This window comes from Mytilus californianus, unplaced genomic scaffold (genome assembly GCF_021869535.1).
Source record: "Mytilus californianus isolate M0D057914Y unplaced genomic scaffold, xbMytCali1.0.p SCAF_2, whole genome shotgun sequence".
NCBI classification, from domain to species: domain Eukaryota; kingdom Metazoa; phylum Mollusca; class Bivalvia; order Mytilida; family Mytilidae; genus Mytilus; species Mytilus californianus.
Window position 1 is genome coordinate 69,820,350 of NW_026262668.1, and position 17,164 is coordinate 69,837,513.

General features: G+C 31.0%; 2 protein-coding genes across 3 annotated transcripts in view; one reads left to right on the forward strand and one right to left on the reverse strand.

Moving 5' to 3' along the window:
* The window catches only part of LOC127728151 (40S ribosomal protein S18), an 821,762-nt gene that overhangs the window by 692,640 nt on the left and 111,958 nt on the right, over positions 1-17,164 (reverse strand). The gene's annotated exons all lie outside the window — the stretch shown is intronic.
* Positions 47-12,512, forward strand: LOC127728133 (dolichyldiphosphatase 1-like). The gene is made up of 8 exons (XM_052235375.1): positions 47-180; positions 1,970-2,070; positions 2,937-3,021; positions 4,027-4,123; positions 5,318-5,410; positions 8,593-8,721; positions 10,249-10,338; positions 10,996-12,512. Exons 1-8 carry the CDS (start codon positions 75-77, stop codon positions 11,033-11,035), a joined length of 741 nt encoding a protein of 246 aa, XP_052091335.1. The 5' UTR covers positions 47-74; the 3' UTR covers positions 11,036-12,512.

A 17,164-nucleotide genomic window follows, 5' to 3' on the forward strand; every position in this document is an offset into this window, starting at 1 on the left:
TAACCAATGAATTTCATTCTTTCGGCGATTAGTCGGTTGGCTGCTGCTTGCGTTGCAATCGATTTCCGGTCAATATGGCAGATGTCAACACTGGAAATCTGGCACCTGATGTCACAGAAAGTAGCACACAAACCATACAATGGAAGTCTATATCGTTAACTCATGTGGAATATCCAAAAGGTGTAATTATGAGCTAATGAAAACAGCACCACTTCGTTAAAAATGAATATAGGGCCATGAATTAACAATATTGATTGATACAAATTATGTGTACTTATCCCAATGCAGATAGTCATATCATTATTTTCAAAATTATTTAATTCCAATGAGAAAGTTGGTACTTGTACCATTAACATGCTTAATAATCTTACATTGAAATACAACCAATTTGATCTTAGGTCCAGGTCTGACAAATATACCTTATCGCTATTTTTCCGCCATTACTGGACATCACAAAGGTTCCTGTAAAATTTTGACGTCACAATAGAAAATATCTAACGCCACAATGGAAAAGTGATTGTTGTATGACTTCAATAGTTCAAGGGGTGCAGATTTCTGGTCAAGCGGCGCAGATTTCCAAATAACGATAAGATCTGCAATATGAGGCAGGTGCTACCTGCGGCCTGGTGAGCTCCCAAAGGTTATTGATGCATGTTTGTTTTTTTTGTCCTGTTATGGAAAGCAGAACATAGGTATTGCTTTTCTGACGGCTTCAACAATTGTTAAGTTTTCTGCTTAAGTCCAGGGTTTGAAATGAGTGGTCGCCCACTTGCCATTTGTGCATGTTTTTTGATGTCACAGATGTGGACTTATAAATATGTAATCTGGTTACACATTGTGAGTGCACTCTGAAAATTATTATTATTAAAATCGCATGATATTGAGTGTAGTTCATGGAAACTTGTATGTTTTCTTAACTGGTATCGGCTCAAACATGTCAAATGAACAATAATCTGCAGAAAACCAGTTTTAAAACTTATGTCTTTTTCGAAGCCTGGGATCCTAGTGCATTATTCAACTGATGTGAACTTGAGGTTGGGCCAGGATCACCTGATCACAGGCTCGGTTTTCACAACTTTGATTTCATTTATGCATGTGTGTGTCAAACTCTTCTTGCAGTTCTATCTATATCACGGCTGTTCTGTTTTGCTGACATGTTACGGTTTCTTCATGTAACTTCATTGTAGAAATGTTTTGGTCTGATACATGAATCCTGAGGTTATATTCGTATCAGATGCCTCGTAACATTCCTTTCCAAATAGCTTGTCAATCAGTGATTACAAAAAAAATGTAGGTTATTTTTGTAAATTTTCCTTATTTTGCCATTTAAATATATAGGAACGTGGATCAGACATGGACCAACTATGAAGGAAATCTGTATTCTAATGATAATAAATTAATAACTACAGATGCACGATTGACACAGCTGACAAAAGAATAATGGTCAGAAAAGGGAAAAATACACATTCCACACGCATTAATAAACATTTGGTTGGATCTCCTTGGTTAAATGTATAGATATCAATGCAAATGCATTGTTTCAATTTATTGATTTAAGTTGCTTACATTTGTAAAATTTATATATCATTTATCATGTTTATATTCGTCTAACTTTATTTATCATTTACATGTATATCACTGAAAACAAATTCCAAACCATTCATTTATATTTAATGTTAATTTATTGGAGAAAACTTTTGCTCAAAAAGGTTCAAGAGACTGAATTGAAAAATAGATTATGTATAGGATTTGTTAAACTTTAAATTTAAATCAGATTGTAGCATTTGCTCAACTTACAGAATGAGGTGCCTTTCAGTTTCTCTCACGGCTTTTCAAAGCATGCTATAGTAAACTTTGTTGTAGATTATTTACTTGACATGATAATTTACTTACAAATATACTCAATGTTTGATAAATCATGTATGCTATATTTTATTGTAATTATTACCTTTTCGTATTTCTGTTCCAGGAGATTTGATTGGATATGTTTTAGCATGGTTTAGTCTGGTTCCAATTTTTGTGTGTGTTGGCTTTGCTGCTCTCATTATTTTTAGACGTGATTTACACACGGTAAGTACATAAATCGGGTACATAAAATATGACAGATCTGTGTATCAAATGGAAATGTAATTAATTAGCTTTTGATTAAGTCTTTATAAGGAGATGCGGTATGATTGTCAGTGAGATACATTTCCACCTGAGTCCGAAGACATGGATTCAAGCAACTACCATAGGTCACCATATGGCCTTCAACAATGAGGGAACCTTTATTATATAGTCTGTTATAAAAGGCCCACCATGACAATTAAAATTATTTGAATGAAAAAAAAACAGCTCCCTGAAATCAGCCTGAATGTTTTACCCTGAGCCTGAAGATGGGTGAAATTTATGAAAATAAGTAGGACATTTTAGCTAAAATCATACATGAACTACAGGATTTATTATTTTATTTCTCGATCTGAAAATATGATATCTTGTACTTAATTTAATCATTGTGATCGAGACATTTTAAGTTGACTGGACTTGGTTTGTTTAACCATTGCTTTGTTCATATAATTGTAGCACTCCAAAATTGGAATGCTCCTGTTAAGAGGACCAAAACTTAACAAATCAACTGCATACAAATTTAGAAAACTGACTGAGGCCATGAAATTTGACACATGTACATGAGAAACTAATATAACAGACAGCAACCGACAACAACCACTGAATAACAGGCTCTAGACTATGCTTAGCATGAAAACACATGCATTCTTGTTTCCTATTTGCTAAGGCTTTGTTATTCAAAGGTACTTTTGGATAAATAGTTCAATGATGTATCAAGATACAAGCAATAAATGAAATACTTCCTTTATATGTTGTTTCAATATTGTTTAGCCAGATAAGTGGTGCAGTCTCTAGTTTAATAACATAATTTCTATTTTGATTTGTTACAGATTTCATATTTTATTGGTATAATCCTGAATGAATTGTTGAATTTAGTATTAAAACATGTAATTAGGGAACACAGACCATTGAGAGGTAATTAAGAACTGTTCTAGAATTGATTGTAAAAGGGGGTGGGGGTGTAGGAAGGCAATTCTTATTTGTTAAACATCCACTAAGCAGGTCTTCTGTTTTTAAATAACATCAACAAAAACTGTTAACCAACTAATTTTCATGATCAGTATATTCTGATTTTCACAAGTAGAAAAATAATGCTACAATGTAATATAAATCTTTGTGAATATGACTTTTTTTGTGCATCTCTAACTTTTGTAACCCAGCTTCTATAATGTGGAATGATTTGATATATATGGTCTGGAACTATATAATGTTGAGTCACTTCATATTTTGATTACGGTATATCATCTGGTAAAAATGAGCGCCATTGAGAGGTGTTTACTTGTTTGACATTGTATGCAAATTCTTGTTTTAACTTTTAGTTAAGACATATTCATTGCATATGTTTAGTTTTTTTAAGGAGCATGCATATCTACAACATTGTACTGCAGCTGGTAGTAAAGGTGTATATACAGCAATTTAAATTACAAAGCAGCTCTAAGTCCAAACTTAGTAATTTTCTTGAAGTGCTTAGCAAATTTGTGAAAATTATACTGAAATAGGTCAGATTTCATTGAATACCTACAACTCATGATTAAATGTTATGGACTTTGTAATTATCTGTTCTGAATCTGATTTATTTGTGCATGTGTTAACTTGCTGTTGGAATATTGTTTTGAAAATGGACCACCAAATGTAAAATTAACTTTTTACTGTTGTTCAATTCTTTAGGACTGAAAAGCCCAGTTCTCATCCAATTTCGTTAGGTTTCAATAGGAATAAATAGATCTCATTAATACATGTGATAGTTTTATTAATAGAAAAAATTGCAATGTGAGAGGCTCTTATCATTGGAGGATATGAAAATGATGAATTATGTATATAATGCCTCACAGAAGATCTCTATGTACTTAAATATCTTATATTGTTCAATGAATACAGATTTTGTGCTGTTATTTACACCATCTTCCCAAATATTTGCAGGCAGACAGACTTTATTTACAGAATATGGAATGCCATCAAGCCATGCACAGTTTGCCTGGTTCTTTTCCACATATATGGTTTTCTTTTTATTTATAAGGTGAGGGTTATCCTAAATGCTGGTAAACATGATATATCAGATTTATTCATATGGTAAAACACTGCAAAAATTTACCATTGCTGAAGGGATATGATTTTCAAATATTTCAAAGAATCGTGAACATTACTGATTTTTCTAAGAATTTGACATTTTATTAATTTCCATATTTGCTAACACTATTTTTAGTCCTGTTTGTCTTTATTCATCTGAAAATTAATAATGTTGAATTATCTTTACAAAAAAGTAGAGCTCAAGATTTTATGTTAATTGTTTCTGTGATAGAAAAAATATTGCTTTCACAGTTTGGTCTTATTTCAACATTTACTGTTTTGTCGATTTATAATCCATATTTATACATAATCAACACACCCTTTTTCTTCACAGGAATTCAGGAAAAAAAACATTTGTCTCTTGATGGAAATGTACAAAGAAACTTCTTTAATTTCAAGTCTTCTATGACCATTTGTGGAATTTTATGGAAAACCCTTTTTTCATTCTTCAAGAAGAAGATGAAACTACTTATAAATGATTCTATATCACTTCACAAGTGTTAAAATAACCAAAATTACACATAATCAACTTAAAAAGTTGTGTTTGTCATTAACTGGAAACAGGAAAAGTACATGTTAATAGTAAACAAAAAAATTAAGAGTGCCGAAATTCTATGCTTAATAGGTCTGACAAAGAAAACTACATTGAAAGTAAAACAGCAATGAAATACGGACCCTGTTTTCATACTTTGCTTGCAAGGATCTAATAATGCTCTGTTCTATTTTCGTTTTAAAGACCTTTTGGGATCCACAAATTTTGTATTTATAAAACACACCTTCAAAAATTTGAAGGCTTAAATTTCATTGGGTGATGTAATACAATGTATTTACAAGGACAGAAGGAAGAACCAAGTGTTGTTGGATCCTTGTAAGCAAAGTGTGGACACAGAATCTGTATCATAATCAGCTTGAATGATGTGAATTTCAAAAATTCAGTTTGTAAGTGCGAGAATATGTATCATTAAGGGGTGAAAATTTATAGGTTATGTTGTACATTCATTTTTACCTGCATATGTATATGTGACTTTAACATGGTGAATAATTAACACTGAACAATTGCTACTTTATCATCAATTAAAAAAAGGTTTGCTACTGTCATTTCTGCAATATATTGTTTAAATAGTTTTATTGTTCTTTGTTACAGAGTATACAGAAATAGTAACTGGGTAGATGATTTATGGAAATACATAACAAGTATAGGTTGTTTTTTTGTATCTTCTTTAGTCCTTTATAGCAGGTAAGTTCCAATTATAGATGATACCGTTTAAGGCATAATTATCATTTAAGTTTAACTATTCGCATTCACTATTTAAACAGAAATTAAGATAAAGAGATGCGATATCATTGCCAATTAAAGAACTATCCATCAGAGACCAAGGACTTCAACAATTAGCAAATCCCATACTGTATAGTAAGCCTTAAAAAGTTCCTGTTTGCAAATGTAACACAATTCAGAAGACAAAACCAACCGCCTGGTTTATGCTATGAAAAAGAAAGAATAAAAAGAGGCAGACAACAACTAACGACAACCACTGAATGATAGGCTAATGACTTTGGTCAGACACACGAAGAATGTGGCAGGCTTAAACTTTTTTGTGAGTGCTCAAACCTCCTCATACCTGTGAAAGTGGTGTATCAGCACAACATAAGAACAAACTATAAAAATCAATTGGAAAAAACATAAAGTACAGATTTAAGAGTACTCATAGTTAGGGCTATTCCATTAAAAAGAGTGTACCAGGGTCGGACGGCAATTATAAAAAATCCCGTTGGTTGTTGATGTGTTGAAGCGTTTATGGCCAGTGGTCCTTGGTGTTTAGAGAAACTAAGTATTGTTAGTTGTTGGTCTTCTTTGACAATCATTTTTCGTGACTGTCTGTTTCATTACAAGTGTTATTTTTCGTTATTTATTATTATTTGTTTTTACAAGGACTTATATAACCGATTGTTTTTGTCTCCTGCTCATATCGTGGTATTTTGGAAAACAAAACTGTTCCCGCGACTTACACAGCGGCAGGCGCAACGTTGTATTCTACCTATGGTACCAGTTCCGGAAGTGCAAAAGTTACTTCCCTTTGATGACAAGCACATAACGAACGATGTCAAATTCTATTGAAAGGACCTTCGATTTGAAAGAAAATAAAAATTAACTTTGCCAACCTTTTTAACCATCAGTATGGTCATTTTTAAGCTATATTACTATTGAGATTGTATACCCCTCCAGGGATTTTTCTAGTATTCCACAGGGTCCAAATACCAGACCCATTCCTGTTGCCAGTATTGCCACTATTGGCAATGGCAAATACCCTACGTTTTTCCCAATTTTCAATTTGGGACTAAAACTTCCAAACGATCTCAAAATTTATTTTCATCTTTATTATTCATGACAGCGATACTCATTTTGTTCAACCGCTAGCTTTAACTGAAAATCGCCGACAAGTAATGTGTAAATACGAGTAAAATCGTATTTGACTGACAAAAACAACATTGAAAAACAATGGATGCCATAAACCGGAAATGAAGACGATTACAATACCGGATCAGATTCCGGGGTCGGATAAGGGTAATTCCGGGTTTGCTGATCAAATACAATAAAAAAAATAATAATTCCAGGCAGGTGACAAAATACATCTATAATGATGAAATATAAACACTAGAATTGAAAACCAAAAGATATATGGAAAAGAAAGAAAAAGCATGAAATATTTTATACAGAAACTCAAAATAACTTTTAGTTCACAAATTTTCATGTCAAAATCCAATGAAATGTGACAGTAATTTTCTATATCAATTATTAATAAATGTTAATATTACATGTAGATGTTTTTATAGAGTATACATATATCTACAATTCCAAGAGGTAATTCTTCTCAATTTTGAAGGGCCAGTAAAAAATAAGTTAGATATATTCCAGTTGGTTCTTGTATTATCATGAAAAGACATCCTGTTGGTTGGTGTTAAGATACATGGTAGATTCCTCTTGGTCATGGGGGTACTTAAAACTTGCCTTCCGACCCTAGTACCTCCTTTTTAATGGAATAGCCCTTACTGAAAGATAGTTCAAAGTCATTTCCAACTATTGTATTAAATAAGATAAACCATGTTTTCCCAGACTAAAATTGCAATCAGTACACATCAAATGAGTTTAGTTAAAGACATCATAAATGGTCTGAGAAAAGCAGACCTTGTGCAAGGCCAAAATATATTTATTGACAGGATGCATAAAAAATGAAGGACCAAAATTTTCATTACTGCATAGCCATACATATTTAGTTATATTCAAATTTATTTAACAATGAAATATAATGTTTACAATCTTGTCCTTTGGTCTTTCTAGATAGGAGTTTTATTTGGCAATCATATCTCATGATTCTCATCTCTTCATTCAAAAGTCTTTCTATGTTGCATTAAGACACATTGCACAGGATGTTAATAAGCATGAAAAATAGTTATTAAAGATCTGAATTTGGCTATTTCTGTTCTTTCTTTATTTTAATGATGTTATACTAGGCAACTTTGTATGCATTCACTCAATCAACAATGTACTTATTTCTACCCTAGAAGTTTTGGTTTCAAAATCTGACAATATTCTAAATTGCATTTGACAAAATTAAAAAATGAATTGAGCTTGGCTTACATCCACTTACTTCATTTGAACTTTGATGGATAGTTGTCTCATTGGCAATCATACAAAATCTCCTAATTTTTATATTGTTGCACACTAGCTTTATACAATTTTGTCAAGTTGCAGACGTAAAAAGGACAGAGATGTATAAAAAATATTTACCTCAAGTGTATTTTAGGTTAAGGATGTTCGCTACTCTGTTTCAAAATAACAAGCTTTTTAAAAGACTTATAAATTGATAGTATATAAATAACGGAACTAAAAAAGCAGAAAAAAATGAAGGGTCCGTGTGCTTGTTTTTGAGATGTAAGCCGTTGAAAATTTGGCAGGAAATGATTCTCTCTAGATTTTTCATACTATTAACATTGGCACTGTTTTTCTATCAAAAACTATGAAAAAATAACAAGGATTTTACAAGATTTATAAAATTATGAAAAGACAAGTAGGGCTTAGTGAGCAAAATTTTTACTGGCACTACATGGATAAAACCAGAGGATTCCAAATATCTGACAAAAGTTTAAAAACAAGAGGTGCGAACATCCTTAAATTTTAAAGAATAATAATAAATTTATGGACTGCAGGTCAAAAATGATTTAATAGGTAGGTAAAATCCAAAAACGGTTTAATACAAAACATTAAGGGAAAGTCGAAACATTAGAAACACATCCTTCAACTACAAAGTTTGTGACAAACAACATACATGTATAACAAAATGTACTGCAATGTTAAGGAAAACATTTTAAAAGTCTTCCATCCTTAATTCTTACATTAAACATTTGTTTTTTTTATTTCAGGGTATATTTAGGTTATCATACATTTTTCCAAGTATCTTGTGGTGCTTTAATGGGTGTATTTCTAGGAGCTGTATGGTTTGGTGTTGTACAAATTATTTTAACTCCTTTATTTCCAACTTTAGCTGCTCAGTAAGTATATACATGTAAATAAGAAAAATCTATCAAATTCTAGCTCCAGATATGAATTAACATTTGAAAACACATGTTTTTGATGTATTTCCAATCCATGGATTATTTTGATACATATCTCAGCTTTTTGATGAAAATTAAATCAGTTATGTATAATTAACACATGGAGAAATTTATACTCAAAGAAGTTACATTATCAGATTATTACCAGCTGAAAAGTTTGTATTTGACTTTTTCTGAATTTACGATGTAAATAACTTGATTTCAAGAAGTCACATGATAATTCTACTTTAGATAATTTCGGGTTTTAACTGTGTTAGTTAAAAACTGCTTAGTTTGTAAATGCTTAAAAGACATAAATTCAAAGTTGAAAATTATAAACTGGTAGTAAAACTCTTGTTGTAGAATACATGAAATAACCAGTCTCGTTATTTAGGTAACTTGTGATAATAAAGTTATCAAAGATTTATAATTTGTATGGCAGACATGCATTTCTTACACATCTACTTGTCAGAGGCACTTGAATTAATAGGCCAAATCAATTACAAACATACAAAAATAAATTCCTAAAATTGTAAAGGTCATCTCTGTTAGGGGTAGTAAAAAAAGAAGTGATTTGGATGGGTTTAACATGTTATAAAGAGTAAATTTATAGGAAATGACTGCAGCAAGGATATTTTATGTCAACACAAAATTGAATTAGGTCAAATAGTATTATGATAATCATGTTGGCTTGTTCTTAAGAAATATTACTAGTTGTATACAGTGTTTCTAGCATTAGTGTTATACCCAACATTATCAATTCTTATGAGGTGTGATATATTGAGACTGAATAGCCCTTAGAGTTATAAACCATATTTATCTTTTTGAATATGCATTGAACAAAAAGTACGGATTAAAAAATCATTATTTTTTTCAATATATAAGGGTAAATAACTAAGGCACAGACAGCATTGCATTCAACTACTTGCTGACAGCTGGCATAATTTAAGCAATTTTACAGCAGAAAATATTGACATTCAGGACAGGTGTTTGTTATTCAAGTTTGTTTGGAAGACAACAATTCTTTAACAAATTGAAATTTTATAAAATGGCTTGATAAAGCAGAAATCCTCTGATAAGACTTTTCAAAATCATTCAAATATATATTGTTATTATTGATTAGATAAATTTGAAGTCTAAGGATAAGAAAAAAATCTTTTCAAGTTCCTTTCTCATATGGTAAAACTTATTAATCTTTCTAACATTTCCAAATATTTAAACAAAAGGTAATCAGTTATTTTAAGTTAGATTCATACATGGGTTTTATTCCTCATATTCTAAACAGAAAATCGAAAGATCTTTATGCTTCATCCAATTATTCCTGTTCACCTGATATTTCACCATGATTAGGTCCAAATAAAAACTTAAAGTTGTTTATGTTCCATATACATGTAGCATGTAGGCCAGACCAACCAAAACTATCTTAACTAGCCTGATATATATTTTATAGTGCAACATGCTAAAATATTCTGATCTTACTTTCAGTCCTGTTGGAGAATTTTTTATGTTACGAGATTCTACATTAATTCCTCATGTCATGTGGTTTGAATATACTTCATCTAGAACTGAAGCCAGGTAAGTGTTCAAAATGATCAAAATGATTGTTTCAAAAGTTAATGAACATCTATTATACCTGATATCAATCAACAATAATGGCTTGACTGTTTTACAAAGAATGTTATTTTTTACAATTTATGTACTTACAACCAAATGAAAACAAAAATATAATCTTGCCACTTCATAACATAAATTTCAGTTATGAAGTCACAATGATACAGTACCTGTGTCATAACTGCCATTTTGTTACAAAATGGACACTTTAACAGTAAAATGCATGAATACTGTTATGGTGGAAATCAATAGTGGCAATAACATTTGTCTTATCTAATTTTGAATTGCCAATAACCCCATGTGCAAAACATATTGTTTATCATTTTGATTAGAACATAAATGTGAATTTTAAAGTATTAAAAAGATAATTGTGAAAGAGATACACATCCTCCTTGTAGATTGTATATATATATATGAAGTAAAGCACATCTTCCATATAAATTGAAACTAACCGATCTAATTTCTTGTGCAAAAATTGGAGCTCAGAATGTTTTTCAAAAAATTTTAAGTGCAGGAAAGTTGATTCAACAATATTTGTATATTAAGATGTTTTATTTACATAGTTAGAATTAAACAAATTGTCCAATGAAATATTTGATTTATATAATTTTTATATTGTAGAAGTAGGCAAAGAAAAATGACATCCAGGAAATCCCAATAACAGCAAGTTTTTCAGAGGAAAACCAAAGAATTAAAACCCAGACAAAGACATTATTAAGAATGCATTAGCATGGATGATTTTAAGTCAAAGGTCATATTGTATTGTTGTATTTTTCATGAAGGATATGTTTTTTTCTACAGTAGATTCTGTTATGTATTTTGGAATTGATATCTGCCATAACCCCACTAATACTATTATGTACTGGTTTATACTGGTAACATCAGGGCATTGTTTGAATAGCTTGTTTGAAGGTATTTATATTTATCATAACAATCATTTATAAATTTGATAAACACATGAAAGAAGTATCAAATTAAGTTAATAAATGCTTTTCTTAGAAATACAGTTCATCAAATTTACGGTTTTACATTCAGGTCAGTAGATTTTCTTTAAAAAAAATGAGCAATGTGATTTTTTCCCCCTTTAAGGCCATAAGTGTTCAATCATTAGTTTGCTTCTTCAAGGGTATGTTGGACAATCACTGTGCAAATCCCTGTGTATACTCATGGCCAGTTTTGAGGTATCTGTTGTTTCAACCCATTTAACAGTTCAATCATAAACAGGGTGCAGATGCATCTTGGAGAATATGGCCAATGTCTTTATACTAAAACCTTCAAATGGAAAGGAGATAATTATTGTTTACTTCTGCATTTAAAAACTTTTTGAGTTATCTCCCATTCTTTGGATTGGATTTAAATGTATTTGAAACTAAAAGAAAAAACAAATTAAGTTCAAATGTTCAAGGTCTTCAGGAAGGTCAAAGTGGTATGCAAATACCCTCAAACCGATTTCCTGTATGTCAAATATTGAGCCAGGTATAAAGAGGAGGTTCTTGCAATAATCTGAATATCATATTAAACTACATTGGCTAACAGTTGAACCCAAACAAGGTTGTAAATGAAGTAAAACAAAGCACTATGATTCTCTATTAAGACACAAAATATGAGAAATTTATTTTACTGTTTCCTTTATATAACATATATTGAAATAATATATAATAGTTTCTAAATAAGTTTTTTATATCAGTTTGACCTAAAAGCAAAATGTCAGATGATTTTCAAAACATTTTAGTGCTAACTATAATGTTCATCAGTAACTTTTGATGAAAGACCGAAAAGTAAGTGTGGAGAAAAAAAGAAATAGAAAGAGTTACTGTCATATCTATCCTCCCATTAATTCTGTACTTTGTGATATCATATAAAATTAATTAGGAGTACAAAAAATTAACCGAATACAATTGCATCGATCATAGTATGAAGAATTTAATTGAATTGAATGATGAATGTATGTAGAAAATCATGGTAAATTGACCAGTTTGCATTATGATATATTAAAATGACCAGTTCATGTATGTGTTCTTTTTATATTATTTAAAATGTTTTAAATGTTGTGATTCTTGATACACTGCCATTTATTTTAAATTATGTGTCATAATTTTAATAATTCTGTAATAAAAAAAATAACAAGTGTCATTAGATTCAAATATCTTATTATTAATTCTTCATTGGCATAGCATAATTGATTATACATAATACCTTACTCTTTGTTCTGTCAGTTTGTACATTAGTCTGTTCTCTCACACTTTGTCATAACTGTTAAAAAAAACTGACCTAGTTTAGTACACATACATGACACAGTCATGATATAAGATGTTTCAATACATGTTTGAGTCTTTTTATACAGGACGTACTGTCCATCTGTCTGTCCGTTTGTCCCTCCTTCCTTGGTCAACAAGTCGGACAATAACTGTAAAAAGCTTTGACCAATTTGCATGAAACTTTGGTGAAATATTTATATCTATTGATGTAAGCTCCCTTTAAATTTTTATAAATTTTAGATTTTACATTTCCGAGTTATGGGGTTTTATTATGCCTCCATCGTAGCGGAGGGGGTATTAAGTTTTACCCTTGTCCGTCTGTACCTCTATACCTCCTGAAATTGTTCCTTTCTTGAACTTTAGTTTGCCTCAACCAAATGTTGTGAAACTTATACACAATGCTTATTACCACAAAACACAGATCAAGTTTGAATTTTGGTGGCGTCACTTTTACCGTTCTAGAGGTATGCCCTTTACAAATGGAAAAATTACAGAATTTTTCGTTTCCGTTCTCTAACTTAAGTTTGCCTCAACCAAATGTTATGAAACTTATACACAATGTTTATTACCACAAAACACAGATCAAGTTTGAATTTCAGTGGTGTCACTTTTACCATTCTAGAGATATGCTCCTTTACAAATGGAAAAATTGCTGAATTTTTTCGTTTCCATTCTCTAACTTAAGTTTGCCTCAACTAAATGTTATGAAATTATAAGCAATGCTTATTACTACAAAACTCAGATAAAGTTTGAATTTGGGTAGCGTCACTTTTACCGTTCTTGAGTTATGTCTCTTTATAACGTTATGTGCAAGCAGAGGCTTCATCTGTGTCCCATGGACACATTCTCCATTTATTCATTAAAAAAGGGGGATTTTCCAGTTTTCAGACAATATCTCAAAAATGCTTTGAGCAGTTTTCATGAAACTTTGGTGAATTGTTTATATCTATAGACAAAGCTCCATTTATAATTTTAGATTTTACGTTTTTCAGAGTTATGGGATTTTATTCATAAAAAAGGGGGGATTTTCCAGTTTTCGGACAATTACTCAAAAGTGCTTTGAGCAGTTTTCATGAAACTTTGGTCTCCCTTTAGTTTTTTATAAATTTCTGTTATGACATTGAGGAGTTATCGAACTTTATTCATCGACAAGCTCATTATTTTATTAATTTAACAATGCATTATTTCTTATTGATTTGGAATATGTCATTAGATTTAGATATAGATCTTATTTTGTGGGAAATAGTCATGTTAAGAGAAGTTACAGATCAAAGAGGTGAATTAATAAAAGCCTTTATAGACTTTTGAAACTTCAAAATTAGTGAATTTAATCAACTCTCTCAAAATACACAAAATTACATACTCCTTTCAGTCCTTTAGCACACCTGTCTTGTTGCCTTTATATATTCTTCTGTGGATTGCAATTTTTTTATTTCCCTCTTATCGTATTTTATTCTGTATTGTCTACCGTCTTTTACAAGAAAAGTTTATGATTTAAATAAGAACAAATTCAGAAAGGTCAGTAATATTTAATATGCAACTGCAATACAAATGTCAATACAGAATCACTGAATACTGGGCCTATGGTACATTTGGGACTAATAGCCCAACAGCAGCAGAATCAACTGGGAAGTATTAAAAAAAAGTATGATACCATTTTCTGCGTCACATGAAAAAACCTGTCCAGGCAATAGAAGCTAGATTGTAAGAGCAAAGAGGGATGATGGCAAATTTTCTCTGGACTTGTTTTACTCTGGAGGTCAATATTTAAAAGTTGATGAAACCTAGCGAAAATGTAATATCAGAGAGTCAAAATGATTATACTTTTAAAAAAAATTGATAATTTTATACATTTATACATAGCTACATAGCTATGAAATCAAATAGCTATTCAGCACTAAACCTTGCTGTGAAAGACAGTTGTTTTTACAATATTGCAAATTTTTCATTGTTTTTAAACTTACTTAACCAAAAAGAATGAATTTGTATCTTAAAGACAATACATAGCTTGATTTTTGAAAGAATTTTAATTTTGGATAAGAATGTCTTAATTCTTTTTTTTTATAGATACTCGATATTTGCCAAGGTCTCTCAAAATTGCAATCTTCTAGCCATTTTCAAGCATTTCAATTTGGTAACAAGTTAAGAACTACTTCTTTCTGTTGTAACAACATAAAGTACACACATAAAGCTGTGATCTTGTCACTTTTAGAAAAGATTGAAATACTTAACTTAAAATGGTTCTAGTGTAAAATAAATGAAGAGGAAATTGGCCTTTCCTCTTTCATCAAACTTTGTAGTCATATTCAAGATGAAAAGAGGTTGAATCCCATTGATTTTCAAGGTCTGACGTGACAGCCAAACAGAGGTCTGATTTCTGAATTATTGCCTTATCACCACAATACAGAAAGGCAATGTCATTAAACTTTTTATAGACAATCATCAAGCATATCAAGTTTGTTATTCAGGTCAGAAGACAAAGGTTAACTGAGGTCAATGGTCAAAATCAAGGCCTTGTCAAAGCGATACATGTACATGAAACCACTGGAACAAACTTCATCAAAATTGGTATACAATGTATGTTACGATAAAAAGTAAGATGATTTTCCACATATGATTTATTGTAATCATGTTCTTAGGATAATGGGGATGCTGTTTTAGCACACAAAAACATAATTTGTTTTTCACCGAATTACATACAAAATATCTACGAAGTGTGATATGACTGAATATATATATAATTAGTTGTAAAGTGCAGTTGCAGAAAAAGTGGACAATTATTAAACAATAAACACTGATTTTTGTCAATCCTGCAACATTTTGTCACGGAAGCCAGAAAGCAATCCTTTATTCTGTCATTTCTGGTTTTAGTTTGTTTGAGCATCAATAGTTTGTCAAACATTCATGGAATTTTATGAATCTTTAATAATCAAAAGAGAGTATCAAGATTTTTTTCATTTTCTGTATTTAACAGATACATGACCTTAGTTACTGGCAGTCAACATTACACATTACATTACTCTAACCACAGCAATTGCAGAAGGGACACATAGTTCGGCAGAACCCTTTACGAATTTGTATATGTATTAAGGACGTATTATAAAGTTGTGGACCAGATGTATCATCGTATTCATCAGTCCACCTGGAATTCACTTAAAGCATAACAGTTATCTGGATCCAGAGGGGATTCCAGCATATTTTTTTTTTAATATCGTCGAAAAGCAGCCTGGAAAGCACATTTTCAAGTGGGAATTCCCATGAATCCATTTTTTAAAATTTTATTTTCTGCACCGCGCATGAAGAAATATTTTGAATAAGAAAGCTATCCCCAAAAACAGACGATAAATGAATAGATGTTTATAATTTTGCTTGCACATGAATGTATTACTAGTACTGTTTAACGCCAAGCCGACGGCTGCATACATTGCTGTTTAATGTCAGAACCAAAACATTTTCTAAAGTATATGCAATATTAGTACTGATACTCTTGGCCGGTATCAAGGAATTGTATATCAGATATATAATTCCTTACCGGTATCATAGTAAACCTTATAGCTCACCAGAGAAATATATCTCTGAGCAGTCACAAGGTAAAATTCTTGTTCAGGAGGACTTACCTCGGTCACAATTTGAACTTGGAGCTGACCAGTCTGCTCTTACTCCAAAATGCCGCATGTTCAGGGCAGAGGCAGTTGATATCAATTTATTTTAATAATGGAATTATCAGTCTTTGGTATGACCTTACTGGCAGGAACATAACTTTCTCAAGGCGAAAAGTAACCTTAGAAATATACTAAACGAAATTTATGAAGATATATATCAAACGACATTCTAAGTCATATATATTTTTTACAATGCATAGAACCGCCGTTTGTTCTGGATTTCTTCTTTTCAGCAAGGAAGTATATAATGTTAGTTATACGTCCTTGTTTTCAGTGTTAAAAGAGAAATATCTGTTGGTATACATACTAGAGTACGTAGTTCCAATAGGTTCAAATCTAGGACATATATGAATATGGAATGTCCTATAAAGTGACAAGTAGTAGTTATAAGTTAATTAGTAGTGAAAATGCAATAAAAGATTTTTTAAGTCGAAATCTAACCGGAAAGTCTAGGTATTTTTTTGGCATCTATAAATATACGCATACTATGATCTGTTCTTCTATGACTCATTACATATAGAGACGACGTTATACCTTAATTATAATAAGGGATCAGGTAGATTGCTTTTCTTTCGTTTTGTTTACATTTAGATATTTAATATTGTAATACTCTCTTAAGTACATTATCTGTATGAAACAGTCACAAAGAAAGTTTGTATTACCTGTCCAATATAATTGTGGATATTAGCTAATTTTCAACAAAGATGAAACTTTGCCAGCATTGAACACGCAAATAATCTTATGGTACCCAAATCTACCCAACACGTTGAATAAATATCAGAATTTTTAATAGTTTACAAAGAAAGAACCTAACGACCTCACCTGGTGTTTACTTCACTTGAATAACGTTTCCACAGTTTGACATATTTC

Bases quoted from the DNA above. Each gene is read 5' to 3' on its own strand.
- LOC127728133 (XM_052235375.1), top strand. From the start codon at position 75: ATGGCAGATGTCAACACTGGAAATCTGGCACCTGATGTCACAGAAAGT. The intron at 2,071-2,936 runs GTAAGTACATAA...GATTTGTTACAG, and splicing joins TTAGACGTGATTTACACACG to ATTTCATATTTTATTGGTAT. The intron at 3,022-4,026 runs GTAATTAAGAAC...AAATATTTGCAG, and splicing joins GGAACACAGACCATTGAGAG to GCAGACAGACTTTATTTACA.